At 38.9% G+C, this 27,928-nt stretch overlaps 2 protein-coding genes and 1 long non-coding RNA gene across 6 annotated transcripts in view; 2 read left to right on the forward strand and 1 right to left on the reverse strand.

The window, feature by feature from the left end:
- chico overlaps positions 1-5,087 on the forward strand; it is a 33,707-nt gene extending 28,620 nt beyond the window's left edge. The window contains exons 6-7 of one of the 2 annotated variants that reach the window (XM_017495728.3): positions 224-298; positions 618-5,087. In XM_017495728.3, the coding sequence (XP_017351217.1) occupies positions 224-298; positions 618-866 (324 nt within the window). In that variant the 3' untranslated portion in view covers positions 867-5,087. The remainder of the gene's footprint in view (positions 1-223; positions 299-617) is intronic. The other variant, XM_017495729.3, reaches the window with a different exon arrangement.
- Positions 3,489-8,660, reverse strand: LOC124629274 (uncharacterized). Its single transcript, XR_006984214.2, has 2 exons — positions 6,970-8,660; positions 3,489-3,751 (listed from the first exon to the last, which is right to left on the reverse strand). It is a non-coding gene; the product is annotated as an uncharacterized LOC124629274 (long non-coding RNA).
- A 6,006-nt stretch (positions 8,661-14,666) lies between these two features.
- The window catches only part of tle2c (TLE family member 2, transcriptional corepressor c), a 31,801-nt gene continuing 18,539 nt past the window's right edge, over positions 14,667-27,928 (forward strand). For 2 of the 3 annotated variants that reach the window (XM_017495730.2, XM_017495731.2), the window contains exons 1-4: positions 14,668-15,199; positions 24,861-24,961; positions 25,214-25,277; positions 25,691-25,735. In XM_017495730.2, coding sequence (XP_017351219.1) covers positions 15,176-15,199; positions 24,861-24,961; positions 25,214-25,277; positions 25,691-25,735 — 234 coding nt within the window. In that variant the 5' untranslated portion in view covers positions 14,668-15,175. Of the gene's footprint in view, positions 15,200-24,860; positions 24,962-25,213; positions 25,278-25,690; positions 25,736-27,928 lie in introns of all 3 variants that reach the window. The other variant, XM_017495733.2, reaches the window with a different exon arrangement.

Genomic DNA, 27,928 nt, shown 5'->3' on the forward strand with positions numbered 1-27,928 from the left:
AGGAAAACTGCTGCTTTTTTTTCAGAACTCCATTTTTTATTTAAAACCTGAAAGAGTGTAAAGGTTTCCTTTTTGTTATTGAGGTTAAGGGTAGGGTTCGATCTAGGAATGAGCATAGCATTAATAAGCTGTATTAATAATTATATCAATGAAAGGTCCTTATACGAATACTATATCTAGTGTGTGTGTGTTTGTGTGTGTGTGTGTGTGTGTGTGTGTGTAGCATCAACAGCAGGTCCTGGGAGCGATTGAGAGAGCCAAGCAGGTCACTCCACCAGAGATGAACTCAATCATTCGGGTAGGCTGGCTGCTTTATTCTTCTCATATCTCATGGGCGCGTGTGTGCGCGTGCGTGCGTGCGTCCGTGTGTGTGTAAATATAGGAGCATCTGTTTGTTGTGTCTCTCCATCTTGTTCCCTCTCTGGCTATTTGTTCTCCCGCTCCTTTTCTTGTTTGTTGTTATGTATGTTTAACCTTCAACTATGTTTGTGTGCACCATCTGTAACTTCTCTGCATGAGTGGCCTGTTTAACCTTGGTGTCTTTTGGCTGTATTTCTAGCCTGTGTGTGTTCACTCTTTCACCTGTGGTGTGTGTGTGTGTTGTGTTTTATGCACAGCAGCAGCTCCAGGCCCACCAGCTCTCTCAGCTGCAGGGTTTGGCTCTGCCTATGACCCCTCTGCCCCTGGGTTTAACCCCCCCGACCCTGCCTTCCTCCTCCTCCTCGTCCTCCGCCGCTCCGGGTCTCTTCTCTCTCTCCAGCATCCTGGCGTCACACGCTCACCTCGCCAAGGAAGAGAAGAATGCCCGTGACGCTGCTAACAGTGCCGACACGCACCGCGACGACGACGGAGACAAATCCGACTAAGTCCACTTTAATGCTTCTCTCACTGAGGCGACGAGAGCACAGAGAGACAATGAAAAGAGCACAGCATTGTTTTTTCATCTTCACTTCCCTCTCGCATCCTTCTTCTAAAGCCTCTTGCTTTTCTGAATGCATGCCTTAGTTTAAATAAATCCTTCGTAGTTGCGTTAAAATCTGATTTTTTTTTTTTTTTTAATAATTTTTTTTTCATTATTTGCATTTAATTACCTGGCCTGCTATTTGCCGTCCCTGCTTCCTGCTTTTGTGTTTGGGTTTGTCGAGCGCTTATTATTCCACTGTGCGATCCACAGCTTCCTGCAGTCTGCTAGACTTTCCGAGATCATCCCAGAGCTCCTTCTCCTATGAGCTAGTCCTCAGACTAAACAGATCAGCTTCTGGATTAAGCCGAGGACCTGATCCTCTTTCCAGATGCTCAGACAATCCGTTCTTTCTTTCTTCCCTCTTTGCGGACGTTGTGGAATCGGATATCGTTTGAAAGATCTTACGAAAGCACAATTAGCCAAATCAGCAGTGTCATCGTATAATAACTGTACAACTCCAATTTCTTTTTTGCTATATCTCTGTCTGTATCTATATCTGCTTTAAACTTTGCATTTCAAAGAACATCAAAGGTGTAGTTTGTGATAATTAAAGCGGTTCTAGATTTATAATAATAGTTTTAAAGATACCTTAGGGGGAAAAACTGACTTATTTTATTTCCATCCAAATTTATTCAGTAGTGTTTTTTTTTTATTATTATTATTATGTCACATTTTTTCCTTTTTTTCCCACCCTGAGAAAGAAACAGCTGCTTACCTGTTCCTTTTTTTTTCCCCCTTAAATGTAAGAGACAAGGTACAATACCTTATTACATCACAGATTCACTACCCTACAACGTTTCTATATTTCCTAGTGTTACAGCCTGGACGACATGGTGGTGGTAGCATCATGTTGGGTAAAAAGTCGATTATTCAGAGAAGCAACCATGAGGCTGAGGGTAACTCTCAGCATGACTTGAGCTACCACCACCATGCTTCACTGTGTGGAGGTTCCTGAGCTAATCTCCCGGATAAGTCCGTTTCAGTTCCAGGTTCTCACCACTAGTTGACAACCACACGTCGTAGCTTGAGTCGAGTATGATGGAAAACCCAGAAAGTTAAGTGTGGTGTCTCTTAGACGTAGGTTTTCCAGCACGGGAAAGTCTTGAGGGTGGGATTTTGTGCTTTGTATTTTTCTCTGTAATATGACAAGCTGGCTTTTTTTTTTTTTTTTTTTTTGGTGTGTTCTTGATAAATTCAAGACAAAGAGAGGCTGGTGAGGGAACCGCTGTTTATAGCTGCTATAATGCAAGTGGTAACAGGAACGAATTTGTAACGTGGACAGTCCACAACATTAAACGTAACTATAAATGGATAAACAGTACAATGTGTCATTCTTCAATTAATAATAAAAAACATATATTGTTGCCAAATCGATGTGGTCTAAGAGGAATAAAACACTTCGGACATAACCTCCTCGTCGTTGATTAGTTTAATATAACAGCATGCCACATTGTTTTAATCTTTACACGTATCGACGCTCACTTTTTTATATTATTTTCTTTTCCCAGCAGTGATTCTCATTTATAGCCTGTTTCATAAGCAGACACAAAAGCCCGACCACTGCTTCTCCATTTTCATTTCAGTCTCCTCACGCTTTCCTGCAGTCAAGCAGTTTTCAGAGCGACTAATGGAGTGTGTGAGCTAGTACATGTTTTCCTCTTCTGCTACCAAAGGAGGTGTATTGTTCTGCCTCTCTTCCCTCCTCTCTTCTCCAATCACTCTCTCCCCAAGCTGGCTGCACGTGGGATCTGTGTTGTGGATGGTGAATTCGTGTCATATACAAAGAGGAAATATGTTTGCGTTCACATCACAATTGTAATGTGTGTGTGTGTGGGAGGGGGTAGGGTTTGGGGGGTTAAAGTGCAGCTTTGCTTAGACGTATCCAGAATGCACGTTCTGTTTGAGATCTTGTCTGAAACCTGCACTCCCGTCACGGAGTGTTGTCCGGTCAGCACTTAGTTCGAAATCCGTTACCCGAATGAATCGATGATGGTCTTTATAGATCCTGTTCACTGATGGACCAAGGTCCCCCCCCCCCCCCCCCCCCCCCTTAGAAAAGGAAATGAACACTGAGAAAGACTCTTCAAACATGAGCATTCAGCTGTAATCTGCGATCTCCGAGCTGCTTTGCACAAAAGTACAGCGAAATCTTTTACAACTGACACAGATGTCAGGCTGAAGAATGCAAATACGGCTCATTTCTTTAAGTACAAAAGAACAGGTGGATGGCTTAGTGCGTCATATTAAAGAGGAAGTACAGTGAAAATGATCAACAGGGAAAGCATAGCGTCGAATCCAAAGGGCTTTGTGTTAAATGGCGAATATCTCCAATCCTAAATCATAGTATTGGGTTCAGTCCAAGATCAATTTAGTAGCGGTTATGACCCTATTTGTAATTCTGTCACTTGAAACTTGTCAAATGGGGGGGAGGGTTGGAGACCAGTATTTTGGAAGAGCAAGATCATCTTAAATAAGGAATTTGCATATTCTGAAAATACAGCGTTCTTCAGTGTCTGTGAACGACCCCCAATTTGTTTGCGTCATGTCACCACAGGGTGGCAGAATTTCCTTGAGAACATGTTGTGCCTGTTGTGGAAATGTATTGGTCCTGTTTGGCTTTTTACTACCTATAGTACATTTTTTATCTTCCAAATTCTTATAATCCAGGGGTCCATCAACTCCTAGGCTGGAGACGGAAGAGTTTGATGATGTCGATGCTTTTCCGCAAGTAAACCGATGTGAAATGGTTGGGAAATGATCGAACTGCAAATCTCCACGCCTTGAGGACTGAAAAGATGAGAAAAGAGCAGAATTCATTATAAACATGCTGTGTATGGTAGTGTGAGTGTGTGTGAGTGCTTGTGTATGATAGGATAGAAATGTATTGCTTGTACTGTATGTATTTTAATACATGCTATCAATCCCTGTCAATCAACACTTGATGTCCTTGTTTAAACATTTTGCATCACCTTTGAGACGTTCAGAAGACTTACGTTTTGTCATCCTGTACTCGTTCAGCGTGGGGGAAATAAATAGCTCCACACACAAAGATGAAAATCCACTCACACATACTACATACAGAGCATGGTTGTTGGTATATTATTTTTCAAGAGAGGTTTCATTATGCATACATTTCTGCTCATTTATATACCAGAATAAAGGCGTTTTTTGGTTGTTGTTTTTTTTTTTTTTTTTTTTTTTGTCCTTTTAAAATGTTTGTATTTTAAATAGTTCTGTTGATTGCACTTGATCAATCGCATCACCACAAGGGGGGAAATAAAAGAAACAGGCAAGCAGGACAAATACACAAAAACTTACTGGAAAGATTCATACCAATCAAATCGTGTGAGTGTGCTTGTATGCGTGTTGATGTTGTGAAGGGACAATTTCTAATATGTGTATAAATATATCAATATACATATAATTTTGTAAACATTTTGTATGTATAAAGCTACACTTATCTCGTGTGTGTGAGAGAGAGAGACTGAAGGACTTGTTGTAGTGTGTGCAGTTTTGATGACTGACTGACCGAGAGCCTGTCCAGTATATCGATTGAGACGTACATTTGAAATATGTAGTTGTATTTCAGAAGAGGGAAAAAAAAAATAAAAAATCGGCTGTAGTTGTTACAAAAGGTAGCAATCGGCCCATCTTTTTGGGACCTGAAGTATTTTTCCTTTACACTCCTTTAAAAAAATAAAATAAAAATCACACGTTTAATGAGCGCTATGAAGCTAACATAGCTATGTAGTCCGCCATGGTCCAGATGATGCTTGAGTTTGAGTTGTAAATACAATATCCATTTTCTCATCACCTGTAACAGTTGTTTTTATTCGGACATTAGAATTTCAATTGTTCGGCTTTCTTTTATCTTTATTAGTCAGTTTACTTTCCCATTTTGTGATGTGTGTTAAATTCTTGAGTGTGTTCTTGCTGGAAAGTGTGTCAGATGTGTTATGAAGATCAATGTTAGGTTTTTTTTTTGTGTGTTTTTTTTTTTTTTTTTCAAGGAGGGAAAAAATGTGACGGGGGAACTAAATTTGTTTAATTATTTGAGACTGGGATTCTGCAGTAAGGAAATATTTATGGTGCCTTACAAATAAAAGCTTCAGTGTACCTCTAAGCATGTGTCTGTCGTTTTTATTTATACCGCCCATTATGAATTGTCCCAGAATAGAATTGACTGCATGATATGAAATATTACATTATTAATATTTATATTATTATAATAAATATAATATATATTAAGTATTAAGTATACGGTGTAACAGTGACTGCCTCAGATGAAGTGATAGCAAGCTTATGTTTTTTTTATTTATTTTGAGAGTATGTCCAATAGGTGGAGCTGTTTGTTGTTGTTTTTTGTTGTTGTTGTTGTTTTTACAAACTTGTTTAGCAAATACAATCTCTGTGACTGTACAACATACAAGGGAAGAGGTGAGCATGATCAAATCACATTTGATTTAGGCTCAATCATGAATCATTTAGATAGAATCATTTTTGGGATTTATAATAGCCTAATTGTTGAGACTGAATCATTTAGCACGTTGAATTATTTCATGGCTGAAATGAATTATTTAGATGGAATCATGTATCACTTAGACAAAGTCAGTTCATTAATTAAAGGAAATATTTCGACTGAATCATGAATCACTTAAAATAACCATGATCTAAATGGACAGTTTAAACTGAATCATGATTCACTTGCACAAAATCACTTCATGATTTGAATGAATTATTTAGACTGAATCGTGAATCAGTTCGACAAAATCGATTCCTGATTGGTGAGACTTACTCATACTGAATCATGTATCGATTAGACAAACTCATTACATGTTTTAAGTGGATGGTTTAGAATGAATATTGAGTCATTTCAAAAGAGTTGTTTAGATTCAAGAGGCTATACATAAGGTTAAAGTTTTAATGTATGTTTATAGGTACACCAGGGTCCTTAACTCTTTATTGCATCGTGTTGCCATATGGCAACATTTAATTTATCTCCAATTTTTATAGGCAATAATACGAAACGGCTATTTTCCTATGTAACTGGAGAAAGTGGGGATTTAACATTGATATAACAAAAAAACCGCTGTTTGCACTTTTCTGAAAGGTCATCATCGGAGGACTCTCACGATTTGATTACGTTTCCAATATTTAGGCCAAACTACTTAAAGGAAACAATTTTACACTGTCTGAGAAGTTTAAACAAGTTTATATATGTCGAGTATTCTGTTAAATAATAATCTGTAATTGTTGCCATATGGCAACAACATGTGATAATGGAACTGTGGTATGTGCATGCATGAATTGAAACAGACCTGCATAGCAAAAAAAGACATTAGGCTTCTCTAGTAGTATATTTACTTCCTTTTTTTTTTTTTTACATCCAAAGTAAGAAAAACCTGTTGTAATTTCAGGTATTTTGCAGCACCAATTTTCGAAATTTTATGTTTCAAGAGGAATAATTAAGAAATCGAGAGAAAGAATTAAAAAGATGCTTCACCCAAAACATGTTTGGATCTAATTTTTGTATGTATTTTGAGTGAGTAAATCCATCCAGATAGTTTTTCTTCAACTGAAATTCCTTTCTAGACGATATATAGCTTTTATATGCTTACTCAGTTTCAAAAAACAACAACTCTACAACGTATAGTCTGGAAAATGCAGTGATTGGAATTGTAATCTCATACATGTTGTGGTAGTTTTGATTATATGATACTTTCCACCAAGCACATTGTTGACATACGGCAACAATTTACCAACTACCCCTGTAAAACATTTTTTTTCAAATGGGGAAAAATATATATATATTACGTGAACCAGTTTGTTCAAAAACATTTTTTATGTAAATGTAATAATTCATGCAGTAGAGGGTTAAGGTCCAGCTGTTTAACTAAAGACATCAAATGTGCGCTTGATCCTACAATCCACAGTATACTACTTATATCTACTTTTTATTTTTGTATATAAGATTTATCTGTAGATCAATTTTGTGATTCACTTACCTTCTTCATTTCACCCCATTATCTTCCTCTCTTTTTTATATTGTTCAAATCTATCAGTCGTTTCGTGGAAGCAGTGACTGCGTAATCTTTTATTCCACTCTCTGAGGCAGTGGCTCCTGTCAGTGTACTTCACTCTTTCATTCCTCAGCCTGTAACCATCATCCCCTCCACCTCTGCTGCCTCCTCCTCCTGTCTGTCTGTCTGCCTGTCTGTCTGTTTGTCTTTCTCTCTGTCATGTTCTCCTTCACCCCCTTTTCCTCTCTGTTCCTTTCTCTGAGCCTCAGCATTTGTCATTTGCTCTTTCTCTTTTTTTCCCCCCTGTGGATTTTTCATGTAATTCACTTGTCACTCTCTCAAACACCCTCGTGCTTGTGATAAGATGTTTGGCACACAGACTGAGGGAAAGTGTAGCAAGTAATAAATAAAACACATTGTTGTAGAAAAATAATCAACAACAGGTTGATGTGATGTGGCCTGATTCAAAGCGGAGTTGCTGTTACCACCCTGTAGTTGGTTATTTTCCAATAACAGCATGCTCCTAAGTGTTCTATTCCTCTTATACCACCGCAATTTGCAAATGAGTGCAATTTATTAATGAACACCCATTTATAATTACATTTAAGGTTCTGGAACAGCCATGAAACTCTTTATTTCTTGTTTTAATTTATGTTATAGCAGCTAAAAAGGAAAACATCATTCCTTCCCCAGCCTCTTTTTTCTCTCTTGAGGTTAATAAACAAAACAAACAAAAAAATAAACCCCTGCAGCTTGTCCTGTTACCAAGAAACCAGAAAGCAGAATGTCCTCTGTCATGGATTTTCCCATGGTAGACGATTTACTGGCTGTTATAAAACACTAACACTGGAGACTCATTCCATAAATGTTGCTTACAGAAAGCTTCACCAAATCAATGATTGTAAGTTTTTTATTTCTTAAGTAGCGACACATTTTTTAATTTGTTTTAATTCAAATTTAAGTAGGCTTAAATTATGTGGAGAGTGAGCCATAGAAGTGATGATAGCTGTTAATAATAAACAATGCGTAATGTAGCGAATTGTAGCAAGTGCGTTAATAGAAACCTGTGATGTGCCTTGCAGCTGGAAATATCGGCAGAGCTGCTCTTATAGAAAATGAATCAACAGTGCAGTGGCATATGCCTAATAAAAATAACAAATAACCTTGATATTACTATTGTAATTATGGTATTCTCTTTATTACAGACATGTTAAGAAAAGAAAAAAACTGCTCAGTAAAATGACACGGTTACTGAATAGTAAGTGAAAAAGCAAAACCTCCTGAACAAGAACTCTTGCTGCGTCCCAATTCGCCTATTATCTGTCCTAAATAGTATCCAAGATTACAATTAGTGTGCTCCAAAACGTAGCATGTTGAAATGAGTATCCCGGATGGTCTACTATTTCCGGTAGATTTTCGAGGTGTGGACACTTTTTCAGCTAATATTGCTCACATCTCCTTGCGTGAGCGGAAAAAATGTATCAGAGGAACTGTAATTTAAATGAACTTGTATAAATTATATAAGAAATAATGAATGAAGAGAAGCTGAAACGCAACGAGGAGTTTGTTTACGATGACGGTGTGCATAACTAGGCAACAATGTTCTCATCTTTTAAATGACGTGTCCGTACGTCCCAGTACTTGCATACTCTTTTGCTACACACTCAAAAGTATGTACTTTTTCTTCACAAAAAGAGTACATCCTTTTAGTGCATAGTATAAGTAGCCAGAAGGACGCAGCACTTCTGTTTTAGCTAGCTATCATTTGCCAGCTAGCTCGCTCTGTTGGCCGTGTGCTCTTCTAAGCCTCGACGGTTGTGAGTTATTTTGGCGACATTAACTAGAGGAGCTAGCTTAAAAAAAAGTGTTCTGAAGCAAATTCACCTGCCTCGTCACTTCCATTGTGTGTAATTTCATTACCGGAACTCTGCGAGTTTTGTTATCTGATCTATTTTGATATCGCATTTGATTTGTGTTCTCCAGGCTGTCTGACATGAACAGCTCTTCACTATGGAGATTTCCAGGGCTTGCAACAGCTTAGTAACACCATCTTGTGGAGTATTTTTATTCCCCTGACTCAATATTACATATATATATATATATATATATATATATATATATATATATATATATATATATAGAGAGAGAGAGAGAGAGAGAGAGAGAGAGAGAGAGAGAGAGAGAGAGAGAGAGGGAGAGAATGATATATATAAAAAAAAAAAATAAAAAAAAATTTTTAACAGCGGCTATTGCTGCCCCTACTGCTAGACTCCTCAGAAAATCACAGACATTTTCTAGATTGCTGTTATATGCTAGAGTGAAAAGCTTCCTTTCTGAGAGTTTACTTTCCCAAAACTTCACAAATCACTGCAGAAAACTGCAGTCCCACGGAAACATATTAACTCCTTTTACCGGAGGAAAAACAGGAATTTCCACCTGTTTTGGGGCTGCCTGTGTTCAGCGTTGATTTTATTTGTGATGTCACACTCCACAGTAGCGATTAATGGCTTATATGAAAGTTTTAAAGAATCTAGTTTTTCATAAGTATGTCTATTTTTTTTTAACCTATAGCCTACTAGGTTTAAATATTATAATTTTATTGTGGCAGTTGTATGCGGTGTTTTGCTACCAAAAGACAGCTTTAGTTGTGCTGTCTGTTTTATCTCTGTACTAATGTTATTGTGGAGAGGTGTGAATTATTTACCCAGCATGGGGCTCATACCCCTCCCCTTTCCCATCGCCCTGCTCAGCAGCAGCTAAACACAGAGTCACGTTACTCTACACACAGAAACCCAACAGTGTCCCGACTCATCTTATAACAGACTTGCAGCGACAAAAGAATTCATTTGTTTATACTGATTGAAAATGTCTGATAAGGCAATATGGAATGGCAGTGTACTGCGAGAAAGGGTTAAAGCGTTCACTGATTTCAAAGACATTCTAGTAGCTACAGAGCTGGCCAGGGGTGGGGGGAAATTATATTGAAACTCTCTATTAGTTGTTCCCTATTAGCTAAAGGACACGGAATTTCTATTTTTTGTCCTCTTGCAAATGATCATTCTTAATAAACAAGCGACCCCATAGCTCTAATGACAAAAATATCTTGCACAGCTGGATCTGGAGCACCTCTGTGTCTTCTTGCCAGCTTAGCCTAGCATCTGCCCTTCATGCTTATTTAACAAGTACTCCGAGTCCCAGGCTGTAAATGATGACAGTCTGTTTTCATCTAACACATGGCTGGAGTGTTCTTAAACAGCTGAATCACCAAGCTAGGGCTGCTCAGAAACTTTCAAAGTGATTTAGGGTTCATATAAATTTGACAACACAATATTGCTGTTGGGTTTAAGGAATAATCCAGTGTGGGTTTTTTTTTTTTTACTTTTTCTTCAACCTAATCTCAATCTACTGCATCTGTACTTTATGTACGATTCACGTGTCAATAAATGTTTATCACCTTATTGTAGAATACATTTGTTGATTTTACATTCAGAGATAATTCTAAATTAAGCTCTAACTGTAGAATTTCATATGCATTGATTCATCCATTATGAAGAATTTGTGTTAACAGTGTGGACACGTAAACATGGAAGTGCTTCTGTTTTCACCGGTGTCATGTGACTTATTAGTGTTACAAGGTCTCAGGTGTGAATGGGGAGCAGGTGTGTGATATAATCAAATATTTACAAAAATGTGAGTGGTGTACTCAATTTTGCGATATATATATATATATATATATATAACCTACCAATGAATACATACATTAATCACTATCAGGACCATATAATATATATATGACATGACAGGTGACAAATTAAAGGAAAAACCAACAACCCAAGTGCCTTCAAGTCTTAGTAAGGTCTTGAGCTACCAAGAGGGTGGCATGAGGGTGGCGTCATACTGGAAGAAACCACTCCCATTAGGATAGAAATGTTGCATCATAGGATAAAGGTGATCAGTCAGAAGACCTTTGTATTGATTTGCAGTGAGTCTTCGCTGTAAGGGGATGAGTGGACTCAAACCATACCAGCAAAATGCCACAGTATGAGAGAGCCACAGGTTTTCAATTGTCATCAGATTTGTGGGATTGTTGCAATTTCTCAATCCGAACCTATTTCTAATGTCTCAACTATATAAAGCTTTGAGTTACACAGATCAGCCATAACATTAAATCCACTGACAGGGGACGTGAATAAGATTGATTATCTCGTTACGGTGTCACCTGTCAAGGGGTGGGACATATTAGGCAGGAAGGAAACAATCAGTTCTCGATGTTGATGTGTTGGAAGCAGGAAAAATGGTTCAAGTGTAAGGATCAGAGCGTTTTTGACAAGGGCCAAATTGTGATGGCTAGACGACTGGGTCAGAGCATCTCCAAAACAACAGGTCTTGTGGGGTGTTCCTGGTATGCAGTGGTCAGTACCTACCAAAAGTGCTCCAAGGAAAGATAACCGGTGAACTGGCAACAAGGTCATGGGTGCCCAAGTCTCAATGATGTGCATGCATATCTGCCTTTTAGCCCCTTGATGTCATTGATTATAACTTGTGCTATAATGCACTGCTCAACCTTAACAGTTTCATTGTAGAATTATTGATCATATAGATGTATGTATATACTTTAACAAATTCTCTTATATTCTGCTTTGTGGTGGTAATTAAAGTAAAGAGGTTTAACTAAATAATACTGTAGTCTGTAATTCCTTGTTATTTGCAATATTTGGGATCACTTATTATCTTTGATTAATCTGGAAGCACTAAAGAAGCCTGGCCTAGTCATCTATGTCCTACTCATGATTTTAATATGCATAGCTTAGTAATGAAAACCACATTTAAAAAGAAGAAAAAGAAAGAAAGAAAAGAAAAAAACAGCCTTGGGTGCTCAAGGCTTACTGATGCGTGTGGGGAGTGAAGGCCAGCCTGTCTGGTCCGATTCCCAGAAGAGCTGCCGTAGCACAAATTGCTGAAAGAGTTCATGCTGGCTATGATAAAAAGTCGTCAACACAAAGTGCATTGCAGCTTGCTGTATATAGGGCTGCGCAGCTGCTGACCGGTCAGAGTGCCCATGCTGACCCCTGTACACCAACGAAGCACCTACAATGGGCATGTGATCATCAGAACTGGACCATGGAGCAATGGAAGAAGGTGGCCTAGTCTGATAAATCACGTTTTCTTTTACATCATGTGGATGGCCGGGTTTGTGTGCGTCGCTTACCTGGGGAAGAGATGGCACCAGGATGCACTATGGGAAGAAGGCAAGCCGGCGGAGGCAGTGTGATGTTCTGGGCAATGTTCTGCTGGGAAACCTCGGGTTCTGGCATTCATGTGGATGTTACTTTGACCCGTACCACCTACTTAAACATTGTTGCAGACCAAGTTCACTCCTTCACGGCAACGGTATTCCCTAATGTCATTGCCTCTTTCTGCAGGATAATTAAACACACTGCAAAAATTATTCAGGAATGGTTTGAGGAACATGACAAAGAGTTCATGCTGTTGACTCGGCCTCCAAATTCCCCAGATCGCAATCCGATCGAGCATCTGTGGGATGTGCTGGACAAACAAGTCCGATCCATAGAGGTCCCACCTCACAACTTACAGGACTTAAAGGATCTGCTGCTAACGTCTTGGTGCCAGATGCAGGTATTTTGCGTGGTCGACAATCGGGAGAAAGCAGGGCTGTTAAATCCCATTTAATGACTAACTCAGCACAAAATACTGACTTTCAGCAGTTTGTTTTCCTGAGACAATTGACAGTTATTGACAAAACATGAATGTTATTCACACCAGAGCAATGGTTCAGTGTAAAAATTGCAATATTACATTTCCAATGGTGGTTTCATTAGCAGGACCTCAGATATACAGCAGTCATACAGGACCTAATATAAAAAGATACAAAAATATGTATACACGGGGATAGCTGGTATAAATAGACTAGTAGGGCTTTCAAAGATTAAAAAAAACCCAAAAACATCAGTATAAGGTTTCATTTTTGACATCCACATCCGATTATTTGCTGTTAACAAATTCTAAAGTGGATCATTTTGGAATTAGACACGCAATAACACCACCGATCATGCACAGAATGGCGTGAAAAAGTGACACTAGGGCTGATTTCTTTCTAGCCCAGACTGTAGATTCGTGTACACTATCAGTCGCAGCTGTATACAGGTGATTACACAGAGTGACACATCTGTAACACGTCATCAACAGTGATACGGCGGAGCACGTGACAATCCAGCCGTGCGTGTATGAAAATGAATGCAAGTTAAGCGGATTATTTATTCAAGCCCCAAAATGCCTTTGGAGAAGAAGCCTTAGCAACTAAAGTAGGCAGATTAAGCACACACAAAGTCCAATCAAAGAAGAAATTAGTACAAACAAAAGGACAGACAACAGAACTGTCAGGGTAGTGGTTTTGATTTGAACTTCTTTTGGTATTCTGAGAAACACAGCATGAACCCAGTAGAGCATTACATAGTTAAAGCACTTTCAAAAATGAGAAATCGCAAATGAAAACGCATATCTGCCTTTAAGCCTCTTTATGTCATTGACGAGACCTTGTAATATAATGCACTGCTCGACTTGGACAGTTTTGTAGAATTATTGATGCATATTGGATTTTTCATATAGATGTATGCATATACTTGAACAAATTCTCTTAAATCACTGCTGCTTTGTGGCGATAATTAAAGAGGTTTGCAAAAGTAATACTGTAGCCTGTAATTGCTTGTTACTTGTTATTTGTTATTGTTAGATTTTCTGCAGATCACTTAGTAATCCTTAATGCACCTGGAAGCACTAAGCCTGGCCTAGTCATCTATGGCACACTCATGATTTAGATATGCATGCCTCAGTAATGAAAACCACATCGAAAAGAAAGCCACATTATCCAGGTCTTGCTGTGGCTTGTTATATCTCCGTGATGAGACATGAAGAGGGTTAGCTTAGTCAGCGATTCTCTCAGCCCACCAGCCCTCCTACACTCATAAATATTCACATTCTACAGCCTTGCTTCAAACTACAAACTAGGACATAAAGCACTTCATTACCCACAAGTCCACAGCAGCAGCAGGTCAGTTGTCTATAAACCCGTGTCTGTTATTGGTCCTGGATGTGAGCGTGTGTCATGGGCCAACGTGGGGTACTGAAGCACTGATTGGTCGAGACGTATTTTCGCGTAGCCAATCAGGAAGCTGCTAAGAGACTGAGCCGGGTGACGAAGAGATGGTGTGTTAAGGTCGCATAATGTACATGGAGGTTTTGGAAAAAATGATATTTTTAGGAGTTCACCGTTTATTTTTTGGGGGAGGGGGGCGGGCTGAAAACGCAAGAGTCTGGGTGGTTTACACGTGAAATGGTTTGAGTACACTTTTTCTGTTTGTGGCTGCAGGCTTGTGACGTTGTGGTTAGAAAAAGATCAATGAGGAACCGTAGTGGTCGACCTTAAAAACAGCTCTCGCTCTTCGCCAAGTTAATGTCAAGCATACAGGAGCAATAATGCAGCCTGGGGTCTGCTGCTGGGAAGCCTAGTGGATCATCTGCTGACCTGCTGTTTCTCTCTCTTTCTCTCCCTATCTCTTCTCTCTTATTTATTTATATATATATATATATATATATATATATATATATATATATATATATATATATATATATATATATATATACACATACACATACTCTCTTCCTTATGCGTCTTTGCTGTAGTATTTGTAGCACCTCGATGCACCGCACACTTTAACTACACCAGCACTTTTTTGTGCCTCTCCGTCAGCTCACAGGAAAGAGAGAGAGAGTGTGTGTGTGTGTGTATGAGTATGGGTGTGGGTGGCGGCGGTGGGCGTGCAGGTCAGTGATGTTTACGTTTTCATAGCGCGGGCGGCGGAGACACGGAGAACGCGCGCGCAGCGAGGATACAGACGCACGGACAGAGAGTCACACACGCACACTCGCGTGCGCGCGCAAATCGCGATCGGGCGACACCGCGAGGCGGCGCGTAACCGACACCACCACCACCACAACCGAGACGAAAAGAGAGCGCCTGTTTTTTGTTTTGTTTTGTTTTGTTTTGTTTTTGTCCCCCCCCCACGTTGCTTTCGAGGAACGCGCGTGACGTTCGCTCCCGCCATTTGGAGCGGAGGCGCTGAGGTGCGTTTCTTCTTTTGGGACGCGTTCGGCTGAGAAGCACGCGCACATCATGTACCCGCACGGAAGACCGCAGGTGAGTGAGTGACTGATTAGTGGCCAAACCAAACTGTGTGCCGAGTTTGCGGTGTGTTCGTGGAAATCCGTCAGGTTATAGGATGAGGTTAAGGGTTCGAGCTGAAGGAGAAGGAAAAGGTCAAGGTCAGGGTGAAAGGTCGGTTTAGGGGGTTAATATTCGCGTCACTATGGTTCAAACCCGTGCACTTCACTAGGGATGCACCGATCTGATGCTGTAGTGTGCACCGATTCGTTCCGATACTAGTCTGATCGTATAGAATAAGGTTGAACAGATTCCGATTCGACAGATCGGAAATGATGTTATGTCGAAATGTTTTGATTGGTATAGGATCAGATTGAGATCAGACCTTTCACTCTCTGAGTACCTTTCCTTGTCTCTGGGGTGGTACCTTTTTATTTTTTTGTGGCTTAAATATGTATATTTTGTTATAAATGTACACTATATCTACAAAGAAAGGTGTAGTTTAGTGAAGGGTCCGATGGGAAATTATGTTTGATCAGATGAGTCGCTACTGACCTGAATGTTTTGATTGGTATAGGATCAGATTGAGATCAGACCCGTCACTCTCTGTGTATGTTTCCTTGGCTCTGGGATGGTAGCCTTATCTTTTGTGCCTTTAATATGTTACCTTGTGGATTTAGTGTAGCTTTAGAAAAGATTTAAGGAACAAAATTCCTTTGGGACTGTACGTAGCTTTCAGAGTAGCACCTCATGCACCAAACAAAATATACTTGAGGGTACCAGTGGTACGATTTAGTACCGTTTCCTCTGAGAGTGTTTAATGAAGGTGTGTGTTGCTGGCTGACACATCCCAGATAAACATAAACACGGTATACAACTTGTCTTAAAGGCTATGAGGTGCTTCAGTAGGAATTTTGTGCCCCCTGATTGGTTAATGTGCCCAAACTCATTATCCTTGATGATTTTTTACTATCTTTGGTCCCCTTGAGGCACGCGTTTATTCATGGACGTTAGAATCATCATCACTTTTACCTCTGTACAGCCCTCCTGAAACTCATGATCATCAAGCCTCTGATTTCACATAACTTGGCGTCGGGTGCTTGGCTTGTTTACTGTATCAGGTATCATATAGACATTGGAAAATGTGGTATTAATGCATCCCTAACTATAATATATTACTGTAAGTACAGGCACAAGTGATAGCAGGAGTAATGCAGCTGTGTGTGTGTGTGTGTTTTCAAAAGGACAATGTGCGCATGAGAGCTGTTTTAAGAGAACCTGATATGGTTTATGTGTCTTAATGTTTGGATGAGATCAGCAAGCCAGCAGAGGGGGTGTTGCATGAAATATGACAGCTTGTGTATGTATCCATGGAGAATGAGTGTGTGTACACGTGTGTGTTCATGTGTGTGTGTGTGTGTGTGTGTGTGTGTGTGGCAATAACCGCATATGGATCCAGGCCACTTCATTCTCCATCGCAAATGTCATGTTATATTACCTTCAAAGGGAAACATGATATTACACACACACAAACACACACACACACACACATAATCACACTTTGCCAAAGCTGTACTTATGATGGCATGTTATTACAGGCCTACCAAGATATGCAGATCAAACAGGTGTGTGTGTGTGTGTGAGAGAGAGAGAGAGCTAGTGTGAGAGAGGGAAAGAGAAAGAGAGATTATAATCTGAGAGCCCTGTTGCTCTGTAAATATTATGTGGAGGTGTTAGGTATACACATACAGGTGTGTTTGTGTCAGTGTCGGCGATGTGTGTGCATAAATACTTACCGTGCTGTGCTATTCTTATTGTCATGTGCATGTTTAATACATGTGGAATCTTTTATTTATACTGGCATATCCTACTGTTTTAAAATAGACGCCTTGCAAAAGTCACATGCATCCAGCTTATGCAATATAGAGAAAAAAACAACAAATACTGTACATAGAGCATACCTGCTGGGCCAAAAAAAAAAAAAAAAAAGAGTGCACACACTTGCATCATTTTTTCCCTGTATAATCTGGCATTTCCATAGAAATGCATTTTTAATGGATGTAAAATAATCGATTTAAATTCTCGTCACATTTCATTTCTCGTCTCAGGCGCCTAAGACATATCAAAAAGTCTTACAGTAAATGTAACTGCATGTATATTATTACTATTATTATTATTATTATTATTATTATTATTATTATTATCATCTCAGAAAATGCTTTTTATTTAAATTAATTTACCAGACATGGAGAATGCCATTCAGGTATATAGTTAAGGGTTCAACAGTGCTTCTCTGGAAGTCTTCACAATGTTCGGGCCACTAGCACACAACTTTACATAAGATAATAAAGCACAACAGGGCATCCCAATGTGCTTTTTTCCTCTTATGCCACAGCAAAGTGCTAACAATTGCCATGTTTTAAATGAATTAATGAACAAGACATCCATCCATCCATCCATCCATTTTCTGTACCACTTATCCTTCACAGTGGTAGCTCAGTGGTTAAAGGCTCTGGGTTACTGATCAGAAGGTCAGGAGTTCAAGCCCCAGCATTGCCAAGCTACCACTATTGGGCCCTTGGGCAAGCCCCTTAACCCTCAGTTGCTCAAATGAGATAAATGTAAGTCGCTCTGGATAAGGGCGTCTGCTAAATGCCATAAATGTAAGTAAATGTACACAGGGAACTCGGACACCCTGGATGGGGTACCAACCCATTGCAGGGCACACTCGCACACCCTTTCGCACACCCTTTCGCACACTTCAGACAATTTGGAAATTCAAATCAGCCTACAGTTCATGTCTTTGACTTGGGGGGGGGAGCGGAGTAACCAGCGGAAACCCCTCAAGCACAGAGAGAACATGCAAACTCCACACACAGGGCAGAGGTGGGAATCCAACCCCTAGAGGTGTGAGGCAAACATATTAACCACTAAACCACCATGCCCCCAAACAAGACATCATACTCCATTTATTCTTACATTTAATGTTGTGGAATATCTCCGAAACATGTTTGTTCCATGTTAGTTACAGCAGCTTTCTCTGATGAAGTTAATACAAAAACACAGCTAGTCCTCGGTCTTGAAACACTGACACTGCAGACTCCGTCCATTAATATTAAATATACATCTTCTTACAGCTGATCAACAATTATATGCTTTAAATAACATGTTCTGACTATTAAGAGAGTCATGTAAGCGTCTGTGAACGAGCTATTAAAAAATAATGATGTCGTATTAGAACTAGCACTTTATATTAAACCTGTGATTGGTCTTGCAGCTGAAACTACAGTCAGAGCTGCTTTTATAGAAAAGTTTACCAATCAGGTGCAAGAAGTCAACCGTGCTGTGGTTTAGAAAACATTTTCATGAGCTCCTTTTATGGGAGTGTGCAGTAGTGTGTCATGCAGGCCATGCATCATCAGTTAACCAACAGCCACGGTTTTAATGAATAAGGTACTTAAGTACATGATGCAAGTGCATTCCTTATTAAATTGAAACAGTTTCATTTGTTTCCCATCCATACCCTTGAAAAAGCCCTTTATTTCTGAGATTTTCTCAATACCTGAATTTTGAAAGCACTAGACATCATCTCAACATCCAACAGGAAGGATGTTGTAATAAACAGAGAGAGCACAGTAGCTTCCTCTTGGACGGTGAAGAGCTCGAACCCTATCATGTGATCTCAGCTCAATCTAATTTAATTCCCTCTTGTGTATTTAATCTGCAGGATAGTCATTTCAGTCCTGCGGCTGTTATAAAGGGAAGAGGTAATAGAGATGAGGTCATCACAGTTAAGAGCAGGCCGAGCCGGAGGTCCACACACCGCAAAGTGCGCGTGTGTTAATGCCTGCATTGGACATGGAGCTCATAATAACCGTGAGCATGCAGTGTTCAGCAGTACATAGTTATCATTGGTTTCCTAATATAGCCATTTAATTTTGGCCAATTTGGGCGCATTATGACAAGTGAATTCATGTGTCATGCACTTGTGAGCCAGTAGAAGGCGAGTGGGCAGAGCTATCATCTCTTTGGTTGTTAAAAAAATGTAGCTGCTTATTATGTAATTAAGCGCTGGTCACGTCAGACATCTGCCTTGCTGTCTGAAAAAACATATGAATGAATGAACATTCTTGTTCAATGACATACGCTAGGGTTTTTGTTGTAGGATAGAATTCTGTTTTTTTTTTGCGCTCCAAAGTGGCGTAACAGAAAAGCGTTCGCTTGTCCAGTGATCGTGAGTTTGAATACCAACGATTCCGCAGCCAAGAGAGCAAAACTAGGTGTGGGAGGATTGGCATACTCTCTCTGCCCTGTCAATCATAGGGAAACAAGCCAATCTTGGGCATCTGTAAGCTCGTGTATGAGGAAGACGGTAGATAGCGCTGTTTTCTGAGTGTGTTACACTGCCCTGTGATGCAGCAGTTTGAAATAAATGCATTTGGTTTGCTTCACATTTCTTAGAAGAAGCAGAAGAAGTTAGCCTTCACCCGCCCCAGTTGGTAGCCGTATGATCGGAGAGAGGTGGATATTGGGTAGGAATTAGCAGGTGACCAAATTAAAGAGAGAAAAAAAAAATCTATTCTGTATTTTTCTGATTCTCCTGTTAAGTGTTGGCAACTCAGTTGCTTTATTTTTGTGGAAATTAGAGTAGATCATTAGTATAACTTCACTAGTATAGTACTTCACTTATAAGCCTTAGTATTCCTGTTCTATTTCTCACAACCTAACTTGGTGATTGTACACTAAACCTATACGTCACTCCACTAATATACTGTACATTAACGGACCACTTCATCCAGCTACTAGATAAGTTCCGTACAGTTGACTGAATTTGCTTATTCGCAAAAAATAAGAACAAACAACTCATTTGTAGAGACTAAATGCGAATCAGATACGACACGTTATATAATTAATAGAATAAATCAAATGTCTGGTAAATCGTTTTAAATACAAGGGCATGCAAATTTATTAGCATACATTTGTCAGCATAAAATAGGATATACATGATTAATTACGTGGATGTGCATGTGGATTTGTGGTTTTAATTTTGTTTGCTACGCAAATAGCTAGTCTTCTACAATGATGTTAAACATTTGATGCTTACTATATTCCCAGTGCGACTATTTAGTGTACAGTAGATAACGTTCTAGCTAGTGAAGCTACTCTAACGCTAGCTCGCTGGGAAAAGTTAGCTAGCTAACATCCAAAGTTAGTTGCGTAATAGGAGTTTAGCTATTTCAGTAGAACATAGAAACGTTAGATGCACTTACCTCATTATGGTTCATATAGTATCTTAGGTTTTGACTCCACTTAGTTCTATGCCATGTATCATCACTTTGTGGTGAAAGCATTTACTTTTCTCTGGGAATCCCATAGGCTTCACATTGGGCCTAATTTAAAATGAGATTTGGATTTAGAATCTTATTTATTACATAATTTTTCAAATTTTTTAACAACCAGTAGATTTGAATGATTTGTTTTTAAAATGCAAATCTTACCCCAAGCACGTACGAGAAAATATTACAAAATGTACATTTATTAAATGCACAACATAATTTTTTTTATTGTATATAATTCAAATAGATGAAATTCATATACACTGTTGTCCTTGAGTCTGCATTTTTTTCCCCATCTGTTCTGCGTTTACAGTCCATATATTTAACTTTCAGTTCTCATGACTAAATCTTAAAATACATGCCACATTGTCACAAACAACAAAAACTTCTTTGTGACAATATTTCATGTGCTGAAATGATTGGTTCTTCCACAAAATGCTTGATGTGCATGAAAGGAAATCATGTACTGACTTGATATTCATCCATTGTTCAGAGTGACGCAATTTAATAACAGTGAAGACATTTGTACAATAGTACACGTTGTGTTTATCAGGACCACTTCAACTTGCTTTGTACCCAACCCTTAATAAAAAAAAGGCGTACAGAAGCGACACTCCAAGACCCTGTTCAGCTGTGGTGTTAACATCCATCTCGGATGATGCGATGACAAGTGGACCACTCTAAGCACAAGTGTGAAATGTGTCTTGGTGAAACGTTGTGTTCCAATCCCTCAAACGACATTCAGAGGTCGTCAGAGACATACAGTATATAGACAAATAACCTTTGTAGCCTAAACCTGAAACCTTTTTTTGGACATGTAAGCTCTTTAAACAAACAGATAGGCAGGAATCTCAAATTACTTTAGAATCACTACACGTACATAATGGTGTTCAAGAACCTCCATAGTTCACGATCTGCCTACTGCAGCGTCTTTCGGATTCAGCCACAGAAAGAAATGTAGCAGAGCATTAAAACAGTAAAAGTACATTCATGCCTTAACAAGCCTAAGTAAATGTAATGGAGTAAATTTGATTTATACCACAGCAATTTAAACTGAAGGTTTATTTTAATGCACTCTTTCAGTATGTTATCATGTCCATAGTAACAGCCCATTTTACATATATATATATATATATAAATATATAAATAAATTGTGTGTGTGTTAATAATAAATATTCTAACATATGTTCCCTGGTGAGGGAACGACTGTTTATCACTTTTATAACTTAAGTGAATACAGGAACTAATTTGTTCCGCAACATTAAATCTTTGGCAAATTGTTGTGGTATAAGGGGAATAAAACATTACAGTATTTGCTGTTATAGGAAAATAATCACGTTCTTGGTTTTTAACAGTAACTTCACTTTGCATTGGGCCACATCGCACCTCAACGTCATTGATTAGTTTTGTATAACAGCATGCCCCGTCATGTTTTATTTCTTCAGGTCAGGTTAGATCATGTCAGCTACCTGGATTAAAAATAAATGAGTATATACGAATGCCACTGATTTCCTTTGGTCCCTTCTATATAAGGACTAAACAGCATTCTAACATTTCCACGTATGCACAAGAGACCGTAATGACGATAAGGATTTTGAAATGCTCTGAAAACCGCTTCTGTGATGTCAGTAACAGTTTTGAATGGTGCCGTGGACCTGGGTGATCGAAATATTTACTCATACAGACATTGTTATTGTTTAAAAAAAAAAAAAAGTCTTATTGTCTGTTGCATTGCTAGCATTCAACTAAGATATTTTTTTCTATCTTGCTCAGCCAATTAGAGCAGGATTTTAGCCTGAAATGCTTGTGAGTGGATAAATGTTACAACCAATGAAAATAGAGAGTAGGCAGGACCACAGGTTTGCTGAAGAAATAGTGACTATCTTTCTGTTAGCAAAGGTATTATTTTAAATTATAAATTAATATATTTTTTTTCTTCTTGAACAGTTTGATCAACATGATCTTCATATATATTTTTTAAAATGTTTCATTTTTAATTTGTGTGTGAAAGCACACAGCAGGGAAGCTTGGATAATTCATTCCTAATTAATATATCATTGCCTTAACAGACATCGAGGTTTTTTGCTAACAATCTCGTTCTCAACAAACGTCTTGTAAGATTGTCTGCTGCTGTATCTATGGCCCGTGTAGTGAATATTTCAGCAGCGCCTTATTCACGGTCCTGCGATCCACCCCCCCCCACCCCCCCTCTCTTTCCCTCCTGACACAGTAAAACATTGAGATAGATGGCTGTATTCCTGCAGGATGGCAGTGTGTGCAGTAGCCTGGCCGATAATGCAGTGCTTTGTCATACTGTCTGTAGCGTGTGTGTAATGACCTCTTATTTCTCAGCAGCTGTATCTCTGCCGTGCTGCCTGCACAGCTGCTCCCAGCCTAAACTACGCACTCTTCACCCCCATTACTCTTTATTTTATCAGGATTATGTACACACAGTATCTTTGTATTAAAGGTTACCTGGCACAGCAAGACAGGACGTCATGTTACACTTTACGCTTTTTCTTTGCTCAGAAGGAAATGGATATTTGTTAGCGGCTGTTCTCGGTCACATATTAGCTTACAGAATGCTAGAACAATGGGGCCGAAATACAAAGGTAAAAGTTAATGCTTGGCTACACTGATATCGACGGGTGCCTAGAAATGAATAAAGGCTGCTTCAGCAAGCATGAGCAATCCATCTGGTGTCCAAAAGCTTTCCTTCATGAGGCATGATAGTGTTTGATGGCGTGCCCCATTGGTAGGGTATAGGACTGCAGGCCTGCGTACTAGCATGTGAGGAGTTTTATGAAACAAAGCATTTACTGTTCAAGCTGGGATTTTGCAAGCGCCGTTATTTGCAATCCACAGTGAATATAATAGAGCATTATTTATGTTCGAAAGGGAATTTGTCCTGCACAGACAAGAGCCTTGGCAAGTGCAAAAATTCAGCGCAAGTATATAGATGAAAATAGGCTAAACAGTGTGCCACATAAAACACTAATATTATAAAGTACAATAATACACTACTGTGCAAAAATGTGTAATCATATATCTTATTAGATTTTATATTATTCTAGTGCTATATTCCTGGGCAAAAAATGGGCCAAGCCCAAAATGGCAAAAAAATATGAAGCTTTTGGTCTTAACAACAAATCGGGGCAGCTGTGGTTCAGGTGGATATAGCGGGTTGTCCACTAATCGTAGGGGTGGTGGTTCGATTCCCAGCCCACGTGACTCCACATGCCGAAGTGTCCTTGAGCAAGACACTAAAGCCCAAGTTGCTCCCGATGGCAAGTTGGCGCCATGCATGGCAGCTCTGCTACCATTGGTGTGTGAATGGGTGAATGAAAACGCGTGTAAAGCACTTTGTGGGACTGCTAAGGTTAGAAAAGCACTATATGAGTGCAGACCATTTACCATCATTGCTCAGGAAATTAGCAAGAATTAAACAAATGCACCCCTGAAACCTCCTGTGCCACCATTTCCTTGTTTACTTTTGCTGTATGGGGAAACACTAGAAACAGGGAAATTCACTTGCATAGTCTTCTCATGACTAATCTTTAAAAAAATAATAATAATAAAAAAAAAAATTGGAAAATTTTGTATACCCAGACATTTTAGTTTAAAATTTACACCAAACATTTTAATCATTACCATGATTTTACCTTTGCGTACAAGAAGACTACATAAGCGAATTTCCCTGATTCTAGCTTTTCCCCAAACAGTTCACTCCCAGCAAAAGTAAACAGCGAATGGTTGCATTGGAGGTCTCAGGAGCGCATTTGTTTAACTCTTGCTAATTTCCTGACCAATGATTTGTTGTTAAAATCATTCAAAATTGCCCAGGAGTGTAGGTTTTATGTAAATTGCTTCAAATTACTGTGTATATTTCCAATTTGTCTGTACATAGGAATATTATTTTTTTAAGCACCCTTTAATACAAAGTCAAGCCAAGTGCCAAATTGCCTCCTATTCACTACATATGCTTACTTCATAGAGCATTAACGTAGATATAATTTAAACAAAATTATGCCAAATTTCTACAGTGTACTACAAATTATTTGTAATATATGAATATTTATAATACTAGGAGCATATTAGAATTATTTTATATATGCATCTACAAGTGGTGCAAGTGCCGCTTGAATTATGAATCCAAAGCCTCTCTTTGACATCTGGCTTGTGTCTCACTGGACTTCAAATACTTATGTATGTGTTTACTCTATGTAAAGTCTTACTCGTCTTCTGGTTGGTTTCTCATGTTTGTATAAAGAATTTGTGTCCTGGTAATAATACTGTTTACCGTATTACTCCCATCCAGTGGATATTCAGTCATAATGTAGTTTGTGTTTGGTGTCTCTTAGGCTCCTTTGGTGCCTGGCCATGTGGGCATGAAGTTCACCGTTCTGGAGACATTGGACCATATCAAAGAGGAGTTCCAGCTCTTCCAGGCTCAGTACCACAGGTGAGGATCCCAATTAGCACTGTTAAGCATAGCTTATTTGATCACAAGATCCAGATCAAGACCAGCCCCCTCACGTTTCATTCATTTATTTGAATTCATTTGAACCAATGTGACTTATATTTCTGGTTCCATTTTAGCAAACAGAAAATGTTTTTAGAATGTTCTGTTCAGACATATTCAACAATTTTCGAAGCAACGTGCCATGACCTACAGTAAAAGAAATCCAAGCTACAGTTTTGTGTTTTCTCTCAGTCTGAAGTTGGAATGTGAGAAACTGGCCACGGAGAAGACGGAGATGCACAGGCATTACATCATGGTGAGTACCCTGTGTTCTTATTTATTTATTTATTTATTTATTTATTTATTTATTTTATTATCGCAGATTACTCCTAAATGCAGTTTGGAGAGGAAGTCAATAAAACTCTGAAAGCCAATTGAGAAAATGTAGGCCTTCCTCCATTTCCCCTCATCCCTTCCATGTGGAATAGTCCCTGTTTATATAGGAGTGTTCAGTTTTTTGTTTTTTTTTAATGAATAAATAATGCAGTTTCATTTCTAATTCGAGTTTATAAATCATTAGCAAGATCATTAGGCAAAGTTTCATTGAAAAACAGCAGTTCATTTATCTTTATGTCATGCAAACTGAGTACTTCACTTAATTTGGATCGGAATCAGCATCCGAGCCTGTTTTTAACAATCACATAATTATGAATTTTGTTTTTGTTGTAGTACTATGAGATGTCATATGGACTGAATATCGAGATGCAGAAGCAGGTAAGAAATGTTGCATGAAGTTACTAAACATAAGCGTTAAACATGATTTATGAGTTCTTTCTTCTACTTTCTTCTAAGTATTTATGCTGCTTTCCATAACAAATAGGAACAAATGGCTGAATGTGAATCCGAGTTGACACATCATTATGCGTGGAACATCACATAATAAAGTAATCAATAAAATTCCTAACATAACTCGTTAAATACCAGCCTCACCAAATTTATTGTTATCACAGAGGCGGAAAATTAGTCGGTATAAATGCTGTGTCTTGGAATATGGAACCTGTATATAAATCCTCACAAATGCACACAAGAAAACACATTTTTTGACTCGTAGTATGGTGTTATTTCTACCACAAAAATATATAAAAAGAATAACAAAACATTGGAAATAATCAACAACAGGTGGTGTAATCTGGCCCGAAGCATAGTGGTGGTACTGTTACTGTAATAATCAACCCTGAAGTTGATTATTTTTCATTAACAGCTTGTCCCAAATGGTCCTCTTATAATATTGTGTGACTTGAAGTTTTAAATGTATCAGTGAATGACACGTCACACTTTTTAACCTTTTATTTAATTTAACATTTAATGTTGTGGAAAGACTGAGAAACAAGTTAGTTCCTATTATCACTTATGTTGATCAGCCATAACATTAAAACCACCTGCCTAATTTTGTGTAGACCCCATTTGTGCCACCAAAACAGCTCAGACTCATCGGGGCATGGACTCCACAAGACCTCTGAAGGTGTGCTGTGGTATCGGGCACTAAGACATTAGCAGCAGTCTTGAAAGTCATGTAAGTTGTGAGGTGAGGCTTCCATGGATCGGACATGTTTATCTAGAACATCCCACAGACGCTCGATCGGATTGAGATCTGGGGAATTTGAAGGCCGGGTCAACACCTTGAACTTTTCCTCAGACCACTCCTGAACAGTTTTTACAGTGTGGCAGGACGCATTAACTTGCTGAAAGAGGCCACTGCCATTAGGGGAAAACCGTGAAGAGGTATACTTGGTCTGCAGCAATGTTTAGGTAGGTGGTACGTGTCAAAGTAACATCCACATGAATGTCAGGACCCGAGGTTTCCTAGCAGAACATTGCCCAGATCATCACACTTCCTCCGCTGGCTTGTCTCCTTCCCATAGTGCATCTCTTCCCCAGGTAAGCGACACACACTCACCCGCCATCCAAATGATGGAAAAGAAAACATTCATCAGACCAGGCCACCTTCTTCCATTGTTCCGTGGTCCAGTTCTGATGCTCACAAGCCCATTGTAGGCGCTTTTAGCGGACAGGGGTCAGCATGGGCACTCAGACGAGTCTTCAGCTTCGCAGCCCCATACACAGCAAGCTGTGATGCACTGTATGTTCTGACACCTTTTTATCATAGCCAGCATTAACTTTTTCAGCAATCTGTGCTTCTGTGGGATCGGGCCGGACAAGCTAGTCTTCACCCACAACAGTGAGCCTTGGGCACCCATGACCCTGTCGTCGGTTCATCGGTTGTTCTTCCTTGGACCATTTTTGTTAGGTACTAACCACTGCAAACCAGGAACACCCCATAAGACGTGCCGTTTTAGAGATGCTCTGACCCAGTCATCTAACCATCACAATTTGGCCCTTGTCAAAGTCACTCAGATCCTTACACTTGCCCATTTTTTCTGCTTTCAACAACTTCGAGAACTGACTGTTCACTTGCTTCAAAATATATCCCACCCCTTGACAGGTGCCGTTGTAATGAGATAATCAACGTTATTCATTTCACCTCTCAGTGGTTTTAATATTATGGGTGATCAGTGTATGTTATAGCAACTACAGTAAAAACAGTAGTTCCCCCATCAGCCTCTCTTTTTTTTTCTTTGTCAAATGACAATACTTAAAAATAAATAAATAAATGAAGCAGATTTTATATATATATATATATATATATATATATATATATATATATATATATATATATATATATATATATATATATATATATATATATATATAACCCTCAAAACTGAATTTGATGACCTTTCATTTTCTCACACTGAGTTCTTGAACAGCACTATTCATCATTTTAGGATGTGGTATGTTTTTAACACCAGATTTCTGTTATGAATACCAGTACCAATATAAGTGTTATCGAGCTCACTGAAAAGTAGGCTTCATAAATATTAGGCTGCAGACAGTTCACTAGCAGGA

Source organism: Ictalurus punctatus, chromosome 20 (assembly GCF_001660625.3).
Source record: "Ictalurus punctatus breed USDA103 chromosome 20, Coco_2.0, whole genome shotgun sequence".
NCBI classification, from domain to species: domain Eukaryota; kingdom Metazoa; phylum Chordata; class Actinopteri; order Siluriformes; family Ictaluridae; genus Ictalurus; species Ictalurus punctatus.